The 17,729-nt window shown below is 40.2% G+C and overlaps 1 protein-coding gene across 1 annotated transcript in view; it reads right to left on the reverse strand.

The window, feature by feature from the left end:
- Positions 1-17,729, reverse strand: part of FSTL5 (follistatin like 5) — a 1,290,346-nt gene that overhangs the window by 252,318 nt on the left and 1,020,299 nt on the right. Inside the window, 1 exon segment of the mRNA XM_029618151.1 lies at positions 3,643-3,804. Within this exon segment, the coding sequence (XP_029474011.1) occupies positions 3,643-3,804 (162 nt within the window).

Consider the following 17,729-nt stretch of genomic DNA (forward strand, 5'->3'; position numbering starts at 1 on the left):
ACTGCCACCACCGCTGACGCAATAAAAAAAAAAAATGGAGACACTGCAGCAAGGATGGTTGGGCTTACACGCTGACATCATCAATGATGTCTCAAGCCAGGGTCTGGTTGGTGCACTTAGAACCAAATGTTTCAAAGATCGCCACTAGGATCGTGCAGGGAAGGAGGGAGGACACACGTGAGCAACTGTAAGTTCGTCATCATCCTCATAAGCCCCCTAGGTTTTACCCTTGACATCTATGGGTCACAGAAATTTCTTAAATTTTGGGGCCCAAAAAATCCCTTGATTTATACAAGAGATCAACTTATACTGAGTATATACAGTAATTCCTTCCCCTAACATTGCTCATTTGGGTCTAGATGATGAGTCATGAAAAAAAAAGGGGCAGGGGGCGATAGTGTGCAGCTGGCCACATTGCGGCGATACAATTTCACCTGCTGCAGTTATGGCCTCGCCACACACTATCGCCCCATGGCACCATTGAAAAAGATGATATTATTTCCAGCGCTACTGCCGGTGATAATGTCTAAAACATTATTGCTTGCACCGGTACCGTAAAGAAAATTTTTCTAACCCTTCCCAAATCCAAACCTAATCCCTCCCCTTTCCCTCATTTAAATGCTAATGTCGCGATGCGGTAGTTATCATGTGCATCAGGGCATTATCACTCTAATACATGCGATAAGGTCACATCGTGTTTTAAAGAATGATCCCCTAAGTCAGTATCCATCATTGGGCATTCTTTGTTTTTGAGCCTTACCCAGAGCTATGAGAGAGATTGATAATTTAGTTATATTTAGAAAGCAGCTCCTGACTATTCTTTTTCAGGAAGCTTTAAATTAGTTAATTTAATTGTTTGCATTAATGTTTTAATTTTGGTTTTGCATTTTGTTACTGTTTTATTTTTGTTATCCTTTTCTGTTTATTGTAAAAAATTGTTACTTTGTTTTAATATGCTGGACTGTTTGTTTTTTTGTTCTCCTCTTATCACTGCTATTTATTTATTTATTTATGGTTTTTATATACCGGAGTTCCTGTATACAATACATATCACTCCGGTTCACAGTTAACAGTAATAACTACTGCCGGGTGGCAGTTTACATGGAACAAATCTTGGAACAAAAAACAGAAAATTTGGTCTAAGTAAATAAGAAAAACAAACTAACTAGGTTCAACTATAAACATATAAATAAGGCAATTTATAATCTTGGATAAATAAGGCATAAGGATAAATACATTAGAACAAAAGGACAGGGTTTGTTTTTTCTTCTAGATCTTAGCTCTCTGGGAATGCTTGCAGGAAGAGGCCAAGTCTTTAGTTTCGCCTTAAAAGTAGTATGGCACGGCTCAAGGCGGAGGTCTGGTGGTAGGGAATTCCAGAGGGACGGGCCCGCCGTTGATAGAGCGCGTTTTCTCAGGGAGGATTTTGTGGGCTGGGTAATCAATCTGTTTTGGTATGCTCTTCTAGTTGGTTTATCGGAAGTATGTAGTTGCAGCTTGAAGGTTAAGTTGAGTGGGGATATGCTATGAAGGGCCTTATGCATCATCATGCTGCTTTTGAACTGTATCCTGTATTTAATGGGAAGCCAGTGAAGGTGCTGGACGATTGGGGTGATGTGGTCTTTTTTTTTGGAGTTGGTGAGAATTCTTGCTGTGGCATTTAGTACCATCTGGAGGGGTTTGGTGGAGCAGGCGGGAAGTCCCAGCAGAAGTGAATTACAATAGTCTAGTTTCGGGAGAATGATGGCTTGGAGTACTGTGCGGAAATCTCTGTAGCGAAGAAGTGGCTTTAGTTTCTTTAAGACTTGTAATTTAAAGAAGCATTCTTTAGTGGTATTGTTGATGAATTTATTGAGGCTGAATCTGTCGTCTAGTATAACACCCAGATCTCTGACTTGCGGTGAGGTGGTGAATCCTGAGGTGTCTGGAGACTTGCTGGAGGTCAGCAGGGTAGATTTTCCGGTGCTATTATAAGGATTTCTGTTTTGTTGGTATTTAGAACCAGGTTGATGCTGGTTAGAAGGTCGTTGATGGTTGAGAGGCATTTATTCCAGAAGGCCATGGTCTTGTGTAAGGTGTCCGTTATGGGGATGATGATTTGTATGTCATCCGCGTATAGGAAATGGGTAAGCTTGAGGTCGGTGAGAAGTTGACAGAGTGGGAGAAGATATATGTTGAAAAGGGTGGGGGAGAGTGAAGATCCTTGTGGTACCCCCATTTTGGCTTGGATGGGATGAGATTCCTTGTTATTTATTTTGACTCTGTATGTTCTGTTTTCTAGGAAGGATTTAAACCAGTTGAGCGCTGCTCCTGTGATGCCGATATCAGTGAGTCGTTGTAGTAAGCTAGTGTGATTCACGGTGTCAAACGCTGCTGACAGATCTAGGAGTGCGAGAAGGCAAGGATGTCCTTTTTCAAGATTGAAGATAATGGTGTCAGCTAGAATAGCTAATAGTGATTCGGTGTTCTTTTTCTTCCGGAATCCAAACTGGTTATTGGTGAGGATATTGTTGTCATCAAGGAATTCCGAAAGTTGTCGGTTAACCACTTTCTCCATAATTTTGGCTAACATAGGAAGGTTTGCTATAGGTCTGTAGTTAGCAGGATCAGTCGTGGGAAGGTTGGGTTTTTTGAGGAGAGGTTTGAGCATTGCAGACTTGAGTTGATTGGGAACTTGGCCTTGGGCGAGAGAGTGGTTAATGATATCTGCAAGTGGCTTGGCCACAATGTCATGGATGGAACTTAGCAGGTTTGATGGGATATGGTCTAGGGGGTGAGAAGACGGTTTTATCTTCTTGAGAATGTTTGTTATTTCCAAGGTGGACGTGGGTTCAAGAGATGTGAGCTCTGGGGTGAAAGTGTTGTTACAGGTGTCTAATAAATATTTTCATAGATAAATAAATAAGATTGTCAAATAAATAAATAAGATAAATAAATAAGATTTTCATAGATAAATAAATAAGATTGTCAAATAAATCTTATCTTTTCATAGATAAATCTTTTCATAGATAAATAAGATTTTCATAGATAAATAAATAAGATTGTCAAATAAATAAATAAGATAAATAAATAAGATTGTCAAAATTGATTTGCTATACTTTCAATCACTGAAAAATCAACATGGCTGCTGAATGATCTAATGACCATTCTTTCTGGTCATTAGTTCATTCATAAAAATATCTGTTCCAGATTTTCAGACTGCTAAATGGCAATAGAGGGTTGTGTGGGTTTTGTTTTGTTTTGTTTTTTAATAAAAGGAATGGATATGTGCTTTGAAATGTGTCTGTTTCCAATTTTCAGCTTTTAACCTTGGAAGTCAAGAAGAGAAATTGACAGACCATTGATCTGAAATTGTAGATCTTGACTCTTTTCTTACTCATCAGCATGTTTAGTTACAGCTGTTGTTAGATGTGTCAAAGGTATATGCCAGTTTTTCTGACTGCTTCACTAGAAATCTGGACAAGTATATAACCAGTATTTTATGATACCTAAAAAAAAGGCAAAGAAAATTTCCACTCTGTTTTAATAACTTCATTTGTAATAATTCAGAATACATATTTATTATAATATGCTTTCTTATAAAATTAGATTAGCTCACAAAGGAAATGTATTTGAGCAGAAAAATGTAACTATTACATGTACCTTGCAGAGTAAGTTGTTTGGATAACTTTGAAGTTATGTCGATTCCATTTTTCAGCCATGAAAGTTGTGGGTTAGGGATACCATCAGCATGGCATCTAAGGCTGGATGTAACACCTGGTTCCCTGGCTTGACTCTCTGGGTAGACTCGAATGACAGGTGGAACTAAATAGAAAAAAAAAATTATGTCACTGAAAGGCAAAATATTAAACTTTTTAATAAAAATAAATATTTCAAAAGTAGTAAGACATATTGCAACTTAATACTGCGTGCAGACAATTTTCAATTTTCCATAGAGCTTCAAAGCATATGAGGAGAATATAAATGCACACATATTTTTTAATTTGTATCCATGGACTTGCAAGCTCATTTTTAAGAAGGAAATTCCCTACCAAGTTTTACATTGAATATTTTTGAAAAACAAGGAATGTGGGTGATTTGGTGCCTCTGAACTGTGCACCTAATTTGAAGGAGGTGCAAAATACACTCACAGAAAAACATGCAAAGATTTAAAAAAAGAAACCTTTCTGCTTAATTTCACTCTCCCCACCTAACTCTGGCCTAGATTTAATAGTTTACTATAAAATGTGTGAAAAATAGCACCTGTGATAAAAAAAAGGGGCATGGTTAGGGTAAATTTCCTGATACTGCATATTATTTTAGCTCAATGTATCAGAAGTGCCTAGACAGGCATTTATCACATTTTGGGCTGCTGGGGAGAGAGAGAGAAAGAGAAGAGAGAAAGAGAGAGGACTCTTTATAAGGCTCTCATATATAAACCACTGTAAGAGGGCAATTAGTAACTTGGGATGAGGTTTTGGTGGTGGCCTAGGTTTTGGGGGGAAGTTTTACATGCACAGTCAGAGGTACGAACAGCACAGTACAAGGTACACAAAGATGAGATTTGTACATTGTACTCTCAACCTAGCTTGATAGCAGCTAGGTAGAGAGTGCATCAAGCTAGGTCGAGAGTACATTGTACAAATCTCATCTTTGTGTACCTTTTATCAATCCAAATCACATACAATCTTTACTGATGGTAACTGTGCTGTTCATACCTCTGACTGTGCATCTGAAACTGCCCCCTAAACCAAGCCCACTACCAAAACCTCATCCCGGTTTCAGAATGCCCCCTCTTACAGTGGTATAAAACGTTGACTAATATGTGTGCCTTCCCAGAGGCTCTTTCTCTCTCTCTGGCCATAACATCAGAATAGAAGGTGTACCAGCATTAAATCCCACAATAGTGTATGTTAAGCTATTGCAGGCGTAAGGGATAAGGCCCTAACTTGATTTGAAAAATGACCCCCTTAGTCACTTTTTTTTCATGCAAGTAAAGGGAAGGTGTGGTGTACTTTTTTCTGCAATGAAACTGGGGACAACTTTCAAAGGGACATTTACATATAGACTTGCATTTACCCACATAAAATGTTATGATTATTGCCCAGTAAGCTCATAACTACCGGTATGCTATGCATGTTTAACAACATTCAGTGTGATATTTTCAAACGAATCTAATGTGGAAAAGAATGACTTGTTTGAAATAATTTACCGAGGGATATAGAAGCTTTTTAGTTCTATTAGAATTAAATACAATGATTGCTTAAACATAAGTATCTCAGAATGTATTCATTTCTTGTCCTACTCAATGTTAAGCTTGAAAATACAGAACATTATCAACATTATCATTGTTGATAATTTTTGTATTTCAAAACTATCCCATCATGAAGTGCAATGGACACCTGGGTAATAGGGTTTATGGTAAATATTTTTTAGTATTTGTAAGGGTAGTTGAAAACTCTTGTATCTGTCAGAGAAGTTTGAGCTAGACTGTGGAGTTGATTCACTGAAGACCAAAAGCCCTCATCATGAACACTTAATCAGTTTAGCATACATATTAAATAGTGATATAGCCACAAAGATGGCAATTTTCAAAGTAATTTATGCAGGCAAATCGCAATTTTCCTAAGTATCTGAAAACTGCCCACTTTCAGTCTGTCTAAAAGTACTTGCACAGTTCCACAATGCACAAATTATTAGCCACAACTGGGAGCATGTTTTGAGTGGTATCAGAAAATATTATGCTTACATTGTATTTTCAAATGTACGCATGCTATTTTCCATAAAAATTTAACTCGCATAAAAATTAGGAGCGAAAGTCCACAGATAATTTTTTACCTACAGTGATTTTCAAATGGAAAAAATACCTGTTCATTTGCATCAAAGTTTAAAAATCACATCTTAAAGGCTTAGCATGTATGAAATGACACCCACTAATACTTTAGCATGTTCACACTAAACCTTTGCATTTGTGCACATACTAATGGGAAAAAGATATGTAAATGATTGCATAATGAGTTCCTTTGGAGTTATCACATCAGCAACCAACTCTGGTTTCAAGAGTCACAAACAGGCCTGGTTTTCAGGATAATGAATATGCATGAGATAGATATGCATACTCTGCTTCCATTATATGCATATCTATCTCATGCATATTTATTCTAGATATCTTGAAAACCTGACATGTTTGTGGCTCTTGAGGCTAGGAATTGACCATCCCTGCATTAAACCATGTGCTCTCTAGTGAATGCATGCTAATGGCAAAAAATGTATCACCTACTCCAGAACATATTCTAATCACTGCAGGCACAGCTACAAAAGGGACAAGTTGAAAGGAAACAAATTGTGGGAAGAAATGTAAGCAATCTCAAGCTGCAGCAAAAAATGTTACAGGAAATATGAAGAAGTGAAGCAGCTAGGAGGAGAACAGAGAGAGATGAGGAGAAAGAGACAAGAAAATGAGAAAGGAAGAGGGGTTAGAGACAAGGAAAAGAGGAGGTATGGAGAGTGGAGAGGAGGATGGGAGAGAGAAAGACAGCAGAGAACAGCAGGAAGACAGAAACATTCTTGGATTTTGAGGTTCATGAATACCTTGCTGGATTTTCTGAGGCAGAAATAATCTGCAAATATTGCTTGAGATCATTTTGATGATGTTAATCGTTTACAGGCATGTCTTTATGCCATAATTGGTCCCATCAAGCTTCTGATCTCATTAGATTATATACCTCTGGCACTTTTAAAAACACTGTGGATATAGTTGGTGGAAAAGGGCAAAGATCATTTTTCAGATGTCTCCACCAGGTAGTACCAGGTATGTAAAGATGAATTAGAAATTATATAAAATTTCTTAATCAGAGGCCACAATGACAGGGCTCAAAAGGGATTTCTATGCTATAACCAATACACTTTATTTAGTGGGTACTATTTATTGCACACATCCAGTGCCGACCCCATGAAAGAGATTGGATTTCAGCAAAGCTTTTGATATGGTCCCGCACAGGAGACTGGTGAATAAACTGAGAAGCTTAGGAGTGAGTGCCAAGGTGGTGGCCCGGATTGCAAACTGTTTGATGGACAAGACAATGTGTGATGGTAAATGGAACTCTCTCTGAAGAGAGAGCGGTCTTAAGCGGTGTACCGCAAGGATCGGTGTTGGGACTGGTCCTGTTCAATATCTTTGTGAGCGACATTGCGGACGGGATAGAAGGTAAGGTTTGTCTTTTTGCGGATGACACTAAGATCTTCAACAGAGTGGACACGCCAAAAGGAGTGGAGAGAATGAGACGGGATTTAAGGAAGCTGGAAGAGTGGTTGAAGATATGGCAGCTGAGATTCAATGCCAAGAAGTGCAGAGTCATGCATATGGGGAGTGGAAATCCAAATGAACTGTATTCGATGGGGGGAGAAAAGCTGATGTGCACGGAGCAGGAGAAAGACCCTGGGGTGATGGTGTCTAATGATCTGAAGTTGGCGAAACAATGTGACAAGGCGATAGCTAAATCCAGAAGAATGCTGGGCTGCATAGAGAGAGGAATATTGAGTAAGAAAAGGGAAGTGATTATCCCCTTGTACAGGTCCTTGGTAAGGCCTCACCTGGAGTACTGTGTTCAGTTCTGGAGACCGTATCTCCAAAGAGACAGAGACAAGATGGAGGCAGTCCAGAGAAGGGTGACCAAAAAGGTGGAGGGTCTTCATCAAATGACTTATGAGGAGAGATTGAAGAATCTAAATATGTACACCCTGGAGGAAAGGAGGAGCAGAGGTGATATGATACAGACTTTCAGATACTTGAAAGGTTTTAATGATCCAAAGACAACGACAAACCTTTTCCGTCAGAAAAAAATCAACAGAACCAGAGGTCATGATTTGAAGCTCCAGGGAGGAAGACTCAGAACCAATGTCAGGAAGTATTTCGTCACGGAGAGGGTGGTGGATGCCTGGAATGCCCTGCTGGAGGAAGTGGTGAAGACCAGAACTGTGAAGGACTTCAAAGGGGCATGGGATAAACACTGTGGATCCACAAAGTCTAGAGGACATGAATGAAGAGTGGGTGGCTCACGGGAAGGATGGCTACTGCCTGGAGATAATACCCTTATTCAATAAACATACACACGGTTAATGCGACTCCAACATTGCTCTAAGACTCCAAGATTGCTCTAAGCTTCAACGGCAAGAGGAAATGTGGAAAAAAGGATTTGCATTCACAAAAAAGCGGGGAGTAGCTTGCTTGTTACGGCGGTAACTACCACAAACCAAATAAGCCTGATACTTCACTTTCAATGCATATCCAGCCTAGCTCTCTGCTTCAACGGCAGGGGAGAAAGACCGATACTTCACGCATATCCAGCATAGCTCTCTGCTTCAATGGCAGGAGAGAAAGTCTGCTACTTCACTTTCAATGCATATCCAGCATAACTCTCTGCTTCAACAGCAGGGGGAATGAAGAAAAGTGGATCTATATACAGACAACAACCAACAAGGACTGAATTACATAGTCTGGGTAAACAAATAAGCATGGGTGTAGCTTGCTTACTGCGGCGGTTACTACCCCTAACTAATTAAGCTAGATATTTCACTTAGATGCAGTTCCAACACTGCTCTCTACATTAATGGTGGGGGTGGAAGGGAAATAGAACCACACATTTTACTTTAAGAAATTAGCACACATTTTACTTTAAGAAATTAGCGCCTACCCAAAGGTAGGCATTAATTTCTGCTGGCGCCGGGGAAGTGCACAGAAAAGCAGTAAAAACTGCTTTTCTGTACACCCTCCGACTTAATATCATGGCGATATTAAGTCGGAGGTCCCAAAAGATAAAAAAGTAAAAAATAAAAAATAAAAAAAAGAGCCAAGAGAAACAGATAAGTATGAGAAACTTATCTGTTTCTCTTGGCTAAGAGCCAAGAGAAACAGATGAGAAAAAAAAAAGTGTGAAACTTGCTGGGCAGACTGGATGGGCCGTTTGGTCTTCTTCTGCCGTCATTTCTATGTTTCTATGTTTCTATAACAGAAAGCGCATCAACCCCTGAATGTGCAGGTAGTATTGACATGCATATAAACATTTTGAAAGCACTTGCTAGCTATCTTGTGTCCTGACATGATTCCTTTACTTATGCTATTCTAAATTCTTACAGCAGTTTAAGGATAGCCAGTAGGGAAGAGACTGGATGCTGGGTGAGCACTCCTGCATCTCCATCATATCAAGGGTATCCTTACATATTCCAAGAAAACACATGAAAGAACACCTTCCTAGCAAGTGACTCCAAGTGATAAGGTATCCTACCTAAGTGCAGGGATAACTGGAAAACGTAAAATGAAATGTAACCCCTGGGCTGGTTGTGCCTGGTCAGTAGTTTCAGTCCATAACTCAAATCACAAGTTTCAGCTGGTAAACTTCTCATAATGTTAGCATATATCAAACTGCAGGGCTCCCTGAGCAGGGAGAAAGATTTATTTATTTTTATTTTAGAATTTTATATTCTGCTTTTTGGTACTTCAAAGCAGTTTACATTCTAGTACAGTTGGTATTTCCCTATCCTCAGAGGGCTTACAATCTAAAGGGGATCATTGATCAAATCATCAAGCAAGCTAGGTCGAGAGTACATGGTACAAATCACATCTTTGAGTACCTTTCATTACTCCAAATCACATAAAGTCTCACTGATGGTAACTGTGCTGTTTAAACCTCTGTAAAACTGTCCCCCAATACCTAGCCCACCACTAAAACCTCACCCCGAGTTAGTAGTTGCTCCTCTTACAATGGTATAACTAGTTTACTTATATGAGAGCCTTATAAATGTTATAATCTGGTGTGGTTGTGGACCCTGGACCGCAGTGAGTTGGCTCCACCCACAGGGAGGAGCCCTGTGGAGACTCATTATCAGGCCGATACAGTACAGTGCAATCCAGTGTAGTGCACTGTTAACCGGCATTTGGACGCGCGTTTTCGACACGCTAGGGGTAATAGCGACACGCTAGGGGTAATAGCGCGTCAAAAACGCACATCCACCCCCCCCCGAGCCTAAAAGCACAATCATTCCCGCGCGATACAGTAAGTAAAATGTGCAATCAAGCCGCACATTTTACTTTAAGAAATTAGTGCCTACCCAAAGGTAGGCATTAATTTCTGCTGGCGCCGGGGAAGTGCACAGAAAAGCAGTAAAAACTGCTTTTCTGTACACCCTCCAACTTAATATCGGCGATATTAAGTCGGAGGTCCCAAAAGATAAAAAAGTAAAAAATAAAAATGGCGATCGGCGCTATTTTGAGACGCAATCACCTTTGCCCTTTGCCTTTGCATCTCAAAATGGCGCCGATCGCCTTTGCCCTCACTATGTCACACATAGTGAGGGCAAAGGATATTGGCGCCATTTTGAGTATTGGCATCTGATGGACGGCGTGCACGATGTCGCTCCCGGACCCCCGCTGGACTTTTGGCAAGTCTTGTGGGGGTCAGGAGGCCCCCCCAAGCTGGCCAAAAGTCCCTGTGGGTCCAACGGGGGTCCCGGAGCGACCTGCCATCCGATGCCAGGACTAAAAATGGCGCCGATAGCCTTTGCCCATACTATGTCACAGGGGCTACCGTTGCCATTGGTCAGCCCCTGTCACATGGTAGGAGCACAAGATGGCGCCGGTGACCATGTGACAGGGGCTGACCAATGGCACTGGTAGCCCCTGTGACAAAGGCTATCGGCGCCATGATGAAAAACCAGCACCGAGGGTGTGAGTGAGTTCCCGGACCCCCCGCTGGACCACCAGGGAGTTTTGGTAAGTCTTGGGGGGGTCAGGAGGGTGGGGGGTTGTAGTTAATTTTAATTTTAGCTGGGACAGGAAATTAACTCGCCGTAGTAACGTATTGACAGATCGACAACTTATGGAATTCTCCATACTTCCGCATTAAACGGAATTGACCCCCCACGAATACGTATCACGAATGCAACGAAAATGTTTTGGCTGCACATCCCTAGTAGCAGGGAAAAGAGAGGTGAGCAACAATAAAGAGTCTCTCTCTCTCTCTTTCTAGCTATTTATGTGAAAATTATAGCAAAACAATAAATCTAGGCCTAAGTTTATACCTAAGGCAACAGAGAGTAAAGTGATTTGCCCAAGGTCACAAGGCACAACAGTAGGACTTAAACCCTGGTCTCCCCAGTTTATAGCCCACTGCTCTAACCACTAGGCTACTCCTCCACTCCATAACTTTCATAGACCTTGTATTACTACTTTTAATTCTCAGTTTAAAATTCTTGTATATTGCAGTGATAATAACATCACAGATAAGTGTTAAAGTCATTAAATTGGTAAACACACTGGAAGCTTTGATGGTTTCCAACAGTAATGTTATTGATATAATATGAAATAATGAAAATGCTCTTTATAGCAGTTCAGTTCACTTTTTGATGTTACAAATGCTTTAAATAATTTTGTGACTTCTCACATTCTTGCTTAACTTTAAAGAGTTAAAGCCAATGAATTCAGTCTTAAATCTTTTTCTCCCATTCCACTGGCATAGGGCAAACTTTATAATTCCTTCCCAATGTTGTTGAAGTATTAAAGGTGAAATCCATTTTTAGATGATTGTTTAAATACACAAACATTTATCTCCTACCACTCCCTGTATTTTTCTCCTCTGAACTCCTTAGTTTCTTCACAGTACTTGAATGGTACCAAGTTATACTCCTTTTCTCCCTCTTTCTTATCAGAGTGATACTATTGTTAATCCTCCAAATCTTCAGTAGATATTCATGAGCCCTGATGAGAGTCCATCCCAACTCCTTTCTCCCCTCCCCTCTCTTCTCCTCCTCTGGTTGGCTATAAGCATTCCCTCCTCTGGATACTAACAATACACAGGTACCTTTCTCAGGGAAGCAACCTCTCCCATTGATGTTAGAGCAGCAAAGAAAATGTCTTAACAGAGTCTCTAGTTAATGGATACTCAGAAGTCAAAGAAATCAGCATAAAATATACAAATAGGATAGGGAGGATAAACAGAAATGCCCATATCCAAAATAAAAATGTCCATGGAAAAGTTAAATCAAACAGAGGACAGCCAAGACATGCTACATCTGGAAAAATAAACTACAAGCCATACACTAAGGGCCTGATTTACTAAGACTTTTCTGTCATTCTGTGTCTATGGGAAAAATGCTTCGTAAATGAGGCCCTAAGATGGTAATCAGAGCTTGTATAGCAGAGTAACTTACCAACTACATTATTCTACATGGGGGAGCTATACACCGACACTATGGGCCAGATTTTATAACATGCGCGCGGGTGTAGATTTGTTCACGCAACCCGGCGCGAACAAATCTATGCCCGATTTTATAACATGCGCGCGCTGCCGTGTGCATGTTATAAAATCCAGGGTCGGTGCACGCAGGGGGGGTGCACAATTGCGCAACCTGTGCGCGCCGAGCCGAGCAACCTGCCTCCATTCCTTCCAAGGCTGCTCCGAAATCAGAGCGGCCTCGGAGGGAACTTTCCTTCCGCCCCCCGCACCTTCCCCTTCCTTCCCCTATCTAACCCGCCCCCCCCCAGCCCTAACTAAACCCCCCCTGCCCTTTATTGAGGAAGTTACGCCTGCCTCCAGGCAGGCGTAGGTTGCGCGCGCCAGCTCTCCATCCCCCAGCCCAGTGGATGTTCCGGAGGCCTCGGTCCCGCCGCCGGAACGCCCCCGGGCCGGTGCCCTGCCCACGGCCCTGCTCCCGGAACGCCCATTTTTTCAAGCCCCGGGACTTATGCGTGTTCGAGGCTTGCACGCGCCGCCGAGCCTATGCAAGATAGGCTTGGCGCGCACAGGGGGAGGCAGGGCGAGGTTTTTGGGGGTTGCAGGCGTATCTTACGCGCGCAACCCTTTGAAAATCTACCCCTATGGTTATTATGTTTCCTCCCAAAACACAAGTGGTTTACACTAATATCTGTTCCTAGTAGGGATCCAAGGGATCTCTACACAAATGCTTAAATCAGCAGCACGTGATCTCAGACTTTCTTAGGCTAATCTTTAAGATCTGACCATGTTATTCCCTTTTCCTTAGTGAAGAAGCATATGGTTTTTAATCCTGGTCACTCTTGTGCCTTTCCTAAGAAGTTAGTTAAAAAGACAATTGAGGCATTGTTCCTGAACACACATTTGGAGTATTAAAAAGTCACTTCAGATGAGAGGATTGCTCTAATGGTGCCTTGCAGTAGGGGTAGATACCTTGTATGTTACAGATTTATTGGATCACAATCCACTATATTCTTGGCAGGAACTGCAGTGATTGAGTATTGCCTTCTGCAAACTGCAGCACTCAGTCTACGCTAGTGGTCTACTGTCCAGGTATTAGGTGGGTCTTACACCACTTAGTTTCTTGGATTGGACAATACTAGGCTCTCTCAGAGCAGTGCTCTTGGAGAATTCCTAATAGTACTTCCTTAAGAAATGTGGTTGAGTGTGATTGTGAACAATGCAGCAAGCAATCTTGCTTTTAGGTATTGCATTTCATTTAGCATGAATCCATATCTACAGAAGACTCCTCCATAGCCTCAGCTGGACAAAAACAAATATAGTGAGTGTGATTCAGGTTAGAAGAAAGCTGATCATGTATTAATTCATACAGCCAGCAGGACTGTAACTTTCAAACAGCTGCATGGGCATACATGTACACACATTTGATGGCTCGCACCCAGAGACATGGCCATTTTATAAATATGTGTGTATATTCATGTGTGCTATAAAATCATCTGTAAGCACTTACACATGCACGCAATTTTTTATATGGATGTGCACCTAAGCGGGCAAATGTTCGCTGTACCATGTAAGTGGAAAGATTTTATTAGATACGCACGCCAACACAATTATCAGTTTCCTCAGTCCTTTCACAGGACACTCAGAACACCCTAGTTAATATGCATCCCCTTTAGCCCCAACTCATAAAACCCTGCTAACTAGCCTCATTTAATACTTACATGCCATCTATAACAGATGTAAAGTTATGTAGTAGTGGACCCCGGTGCATGCTTGTGCGCGTACTTGCACGCACATTTCATGTTACACACCTGGCCCACCCATGTCCCACCCAGACTCCACTCACACCCTGCCCCTTTTTTGCATTTCCCATTTGTGTACATACCGGGAGATATGCACATACTCAGGCACTTCTTAAAATCTGTGCATCGAGCGCCAGCCCGAGATACAGTAGATAGGGCAATGCTGTAAGTTGAGCCAGCAAGAGGGAAGAGTGGCTCTTCCTGCTATCTTGACTGGTTGAGCTTTGGCCTCAGTAAGGGTGTGGATGGGAGTGGGATAGCAGGGAGGAGGAACATGGTATTTTTTTTAATGATACTGGAGCATCAGAACTACCGCTCGAAGAAGTTGAGGGGGTTTTTGAAAATCAAGAGCCAAGAGGAAGGGGCAGGAAGATTTTAACTCTTGAGGAGGGGGTTTCATGACAATAGAGTACTACAAAGATGGAGCAAAGGGATTGTGGCTCAGATGGAATTAAAATAAAGCTTATCAGGTACTGGAATGTCAAGAATCAGGGAGATTGTGCTTGGATTTTTTTTTTTTTGGGGGGGGGGATTGCACTGCTTTTGGGATGGGATGGGTAGCTGAAATCTAGATTTAGGATTCCTTTTGCAGCACATACATTTTGCTGGCCGAGTTAGGTGACTAGCATTAAAAATCAGAACTAACCACTTAACTTTCTTCCCTTGACCTAATCATGCCTGAAGGCCCACCTAGAATTTGACTGGCTAAATATAGCTGCCTCCTAAAATTTACAAGACTAAATTTCACTGTTTAGTCTGGTCAGTTTTCAAAGGCTTCAATCTAGCTGGCTATAGTACAGTAGATCACAGATGACACACATGTGAGTCATAAAATTTAATTCCATTTGGAAAATTAAGAGTAAAAGTCCATAATAACATTTTTAATAGCTTGGCCATTTAAATTAAATTGCTAGAATTAACTGATGCTCCATTTTAAAACCAAATCTTTCAATTACATAGCAGTATCAATGCTAAATCTGTGGCATAAGAAAATTTTAAAAATATTCATTTTACTGATTTGATATTATGGTAGACTCTGTGTGTCTTTCAGAGGCTTTCAGCAGAAGAAAAGTTACATTCAATTTTACAATACTAAGAAGCTTATTAGCAATACCAATAGAAAATGTGGGTTTTTAAATTCTCAAGTACATTTTATTGTTAAACAATTTGCAATAAATCTACCAGCTACCAGCTAAAATGATTTATTTCCAAGTGCCAACTGGACAGAAATATATCATATTGCATAACCCTCAGAAAATATCCTGTCACTCTTTTCTATTTTATCAGCACCTATACATATTTTAGTTTAATTTCTTATTAGCTAAAAAAAAATCCAACACCTATTGAACCCAATATTATTTTACTGACATCCAAGGAGAATTCAGCGGGCATAATTATTTCAACAATCAATGCTTTATCAAGATTTTGTAAAGCTTGCTAATTAAATATTTTACCAGTTAATTGATGATCTTATCCTTAATTACATATTAAATAAGAGTGCTTTTGAAGTTATCCTAATGAGAAAAAGAGAAAGACTTCAATGATTCTTTTTTCCCAAGATGTGTAATTTAAATAAAGAAACAGAAGAGCAGCACACTTAAACAACAATATTTATTTTTTAAGTAATTTACCTGCAACTCCCTCTCTGGTGAGGGTCCCTGATACAGGGGCTAAGGCAAAGTCCCAAGATTGTCTTTATGCTCCCAGACCTCTTATCACTCTCAAACACCAAACTTCCACCCTGAGGGTCGGGGTTATCTGACAGGGAGGAGGCCTAAGCCTCTGAGACCCCAGGTGTTGTGGTGGGGTAACCAGGCTGCATAGTCACTCTCACTCTTTGCTCATCACTAACAGTGAGGGGATATGCTGATCCAAAAGGGCACACTTGAAGAAACACTCAGATTCCAGGTTGGTGTTCAAATAATAGAAAGGTTTAATTAAGCCTGAAAAATAATTTCCAGGCAATGATTCAAAAAATCATAAATAAGATGAGAAAAATGCAAATCAAACAGAAATATGTTTCTTTGACCATAGTGCCTCTTTTGCTGACCCTCCTTCTCTTAACTGCTCTGGTCCTTCCCTAGTCAGGGTAGCTAAGGTCTCCTCCAATGTTCCCCGGCTTTAAAATATTGAATCTTCAAAGTATTCTTCAAAACGCTCAAAAGCTCCAATCTGTCCTCAACCTTGCTATTAACTGGACACAAGATGGTAAAACAGGGATACAGCCCTTCCTTGTAGAGGGTCCTCCCTCTCAGTCAGTAGCTGATAAAGAATGTCAAAAATCTCTCTTCAAAGCCTTAGAAAACTCTTACTTGCAAAAACCTCTTTAAATGATTAGTTTCCTGGTATTTACTCAAAGATCTCCTTCTCACAATTTAACTCTTCTGCACTATGAGATCCTGGGATGATCTCCTTCCCTCCTCTCTAACCTATAGAAGCTACAGTACTGGAATATAATCCACTCTGAAGTGCCAAAAAGCAAAATACAAATAAAATAACTAGACCACCAATCTTCTCAACATCTCCTTCCCTCTGAATACTGCATATGCTCAGTGGCAGTTTATACCCCGGTGACCCATTCCAAAAAGAGGATGACCCAAAAGCTTGGGAAGTGTAAGAAATACAAAAAGCCTACCTGCAAAAATCCCAAGATGACCACAGGGAAAATATTAGTATGGGTTCTAATCCCTACTACATCCAGACCAAAAAAATCAATGGGCTTGATTTTAAATTCATCTACATTGTGTCATAGGACTTGAAATGGCAATGGACTAGATGCAATGGACTAGATCAAACAAGTATGTCCCTTTGAGAGTAATAGGAAATATAGTTCAGAAAGTCATCCACATATTAAATAGATAATCTAATACTTCTAAACTATGTTGTTTTATCATATTCAAATCTAGTCTATGCATAAACCACTAAAAAGGCCACTGCTTACCCTGTTACTGCAGACTTTATTTCAGATCAATTTAAACAATTGTTTGTTTCCTATTACTACATGCCTCAACTGATTATAATTCATTACAGGTAATTTAAGTCAGACCTATTTTTAAATGTCTTGGTTTGTCAATTCAAAAAGCAAAACTATAAAACAAGAAATTCAGGACTACCCCAAATTTAGGAAATAATTAAAAGCCTGGGTCTTCTTCCAGGCCTTTAATGCCAAACTCGAAACACAAAGATACTAAATGATTACGGGACGCTACCTGGCATCGCTTTAATTGAGCTGCCAAAAAATTAACATTTAGCAACAGTAATATTTATTTTTTAGTAAATCATTCATATTTCTACTGTGTTGTTGTAGAACTTCGTTAGAGTTTTGTTAAACTAAAATTTAGACCTCAGGCATGCCTTTTGATTTTTGCTCCTATTAGAAATTATTAAAGCTGCAGTTGACCTTTGTTCATATGCTGCTGATCTAATAGACTATAAACCACTTTGGGTGAATTTCATTCAAAATAATGGGTAATAAATCCAAATAAATAAAATGAAATTATTTTGGATTTAAAAATCATAACTGGCCTAAGTGTCTGAGATGACTAGGAATTACTTGATTCCTGAGGCTTGGATTCAATTACTATCTGAGGGACCATAATTGACCCTGGCTACCTATCTAAACCCTAGACTCATCAAAATGCTATAATAATGCCCGTGCTAAGAATAAAGTGTATGTTTATGGAAATTTTAGACTTACTGCACTATGTGGAAACATAGCACT

Source organism: Rhinatrema bivittatum, chromosome 1 (genome assembly GCF_901001135.1).
Source record: "Rhinatrema bivittatum chromosome 1, aRhiBiv1.1, whole genome shotgun sequence".
Taxonomy (NCBI): Eukaryota; Metazoa; Chordata; class Amphibia; order Gymnophiona; family Rhinatrematidae; genus Rhinatrema; species Rhinatrema bivittatum.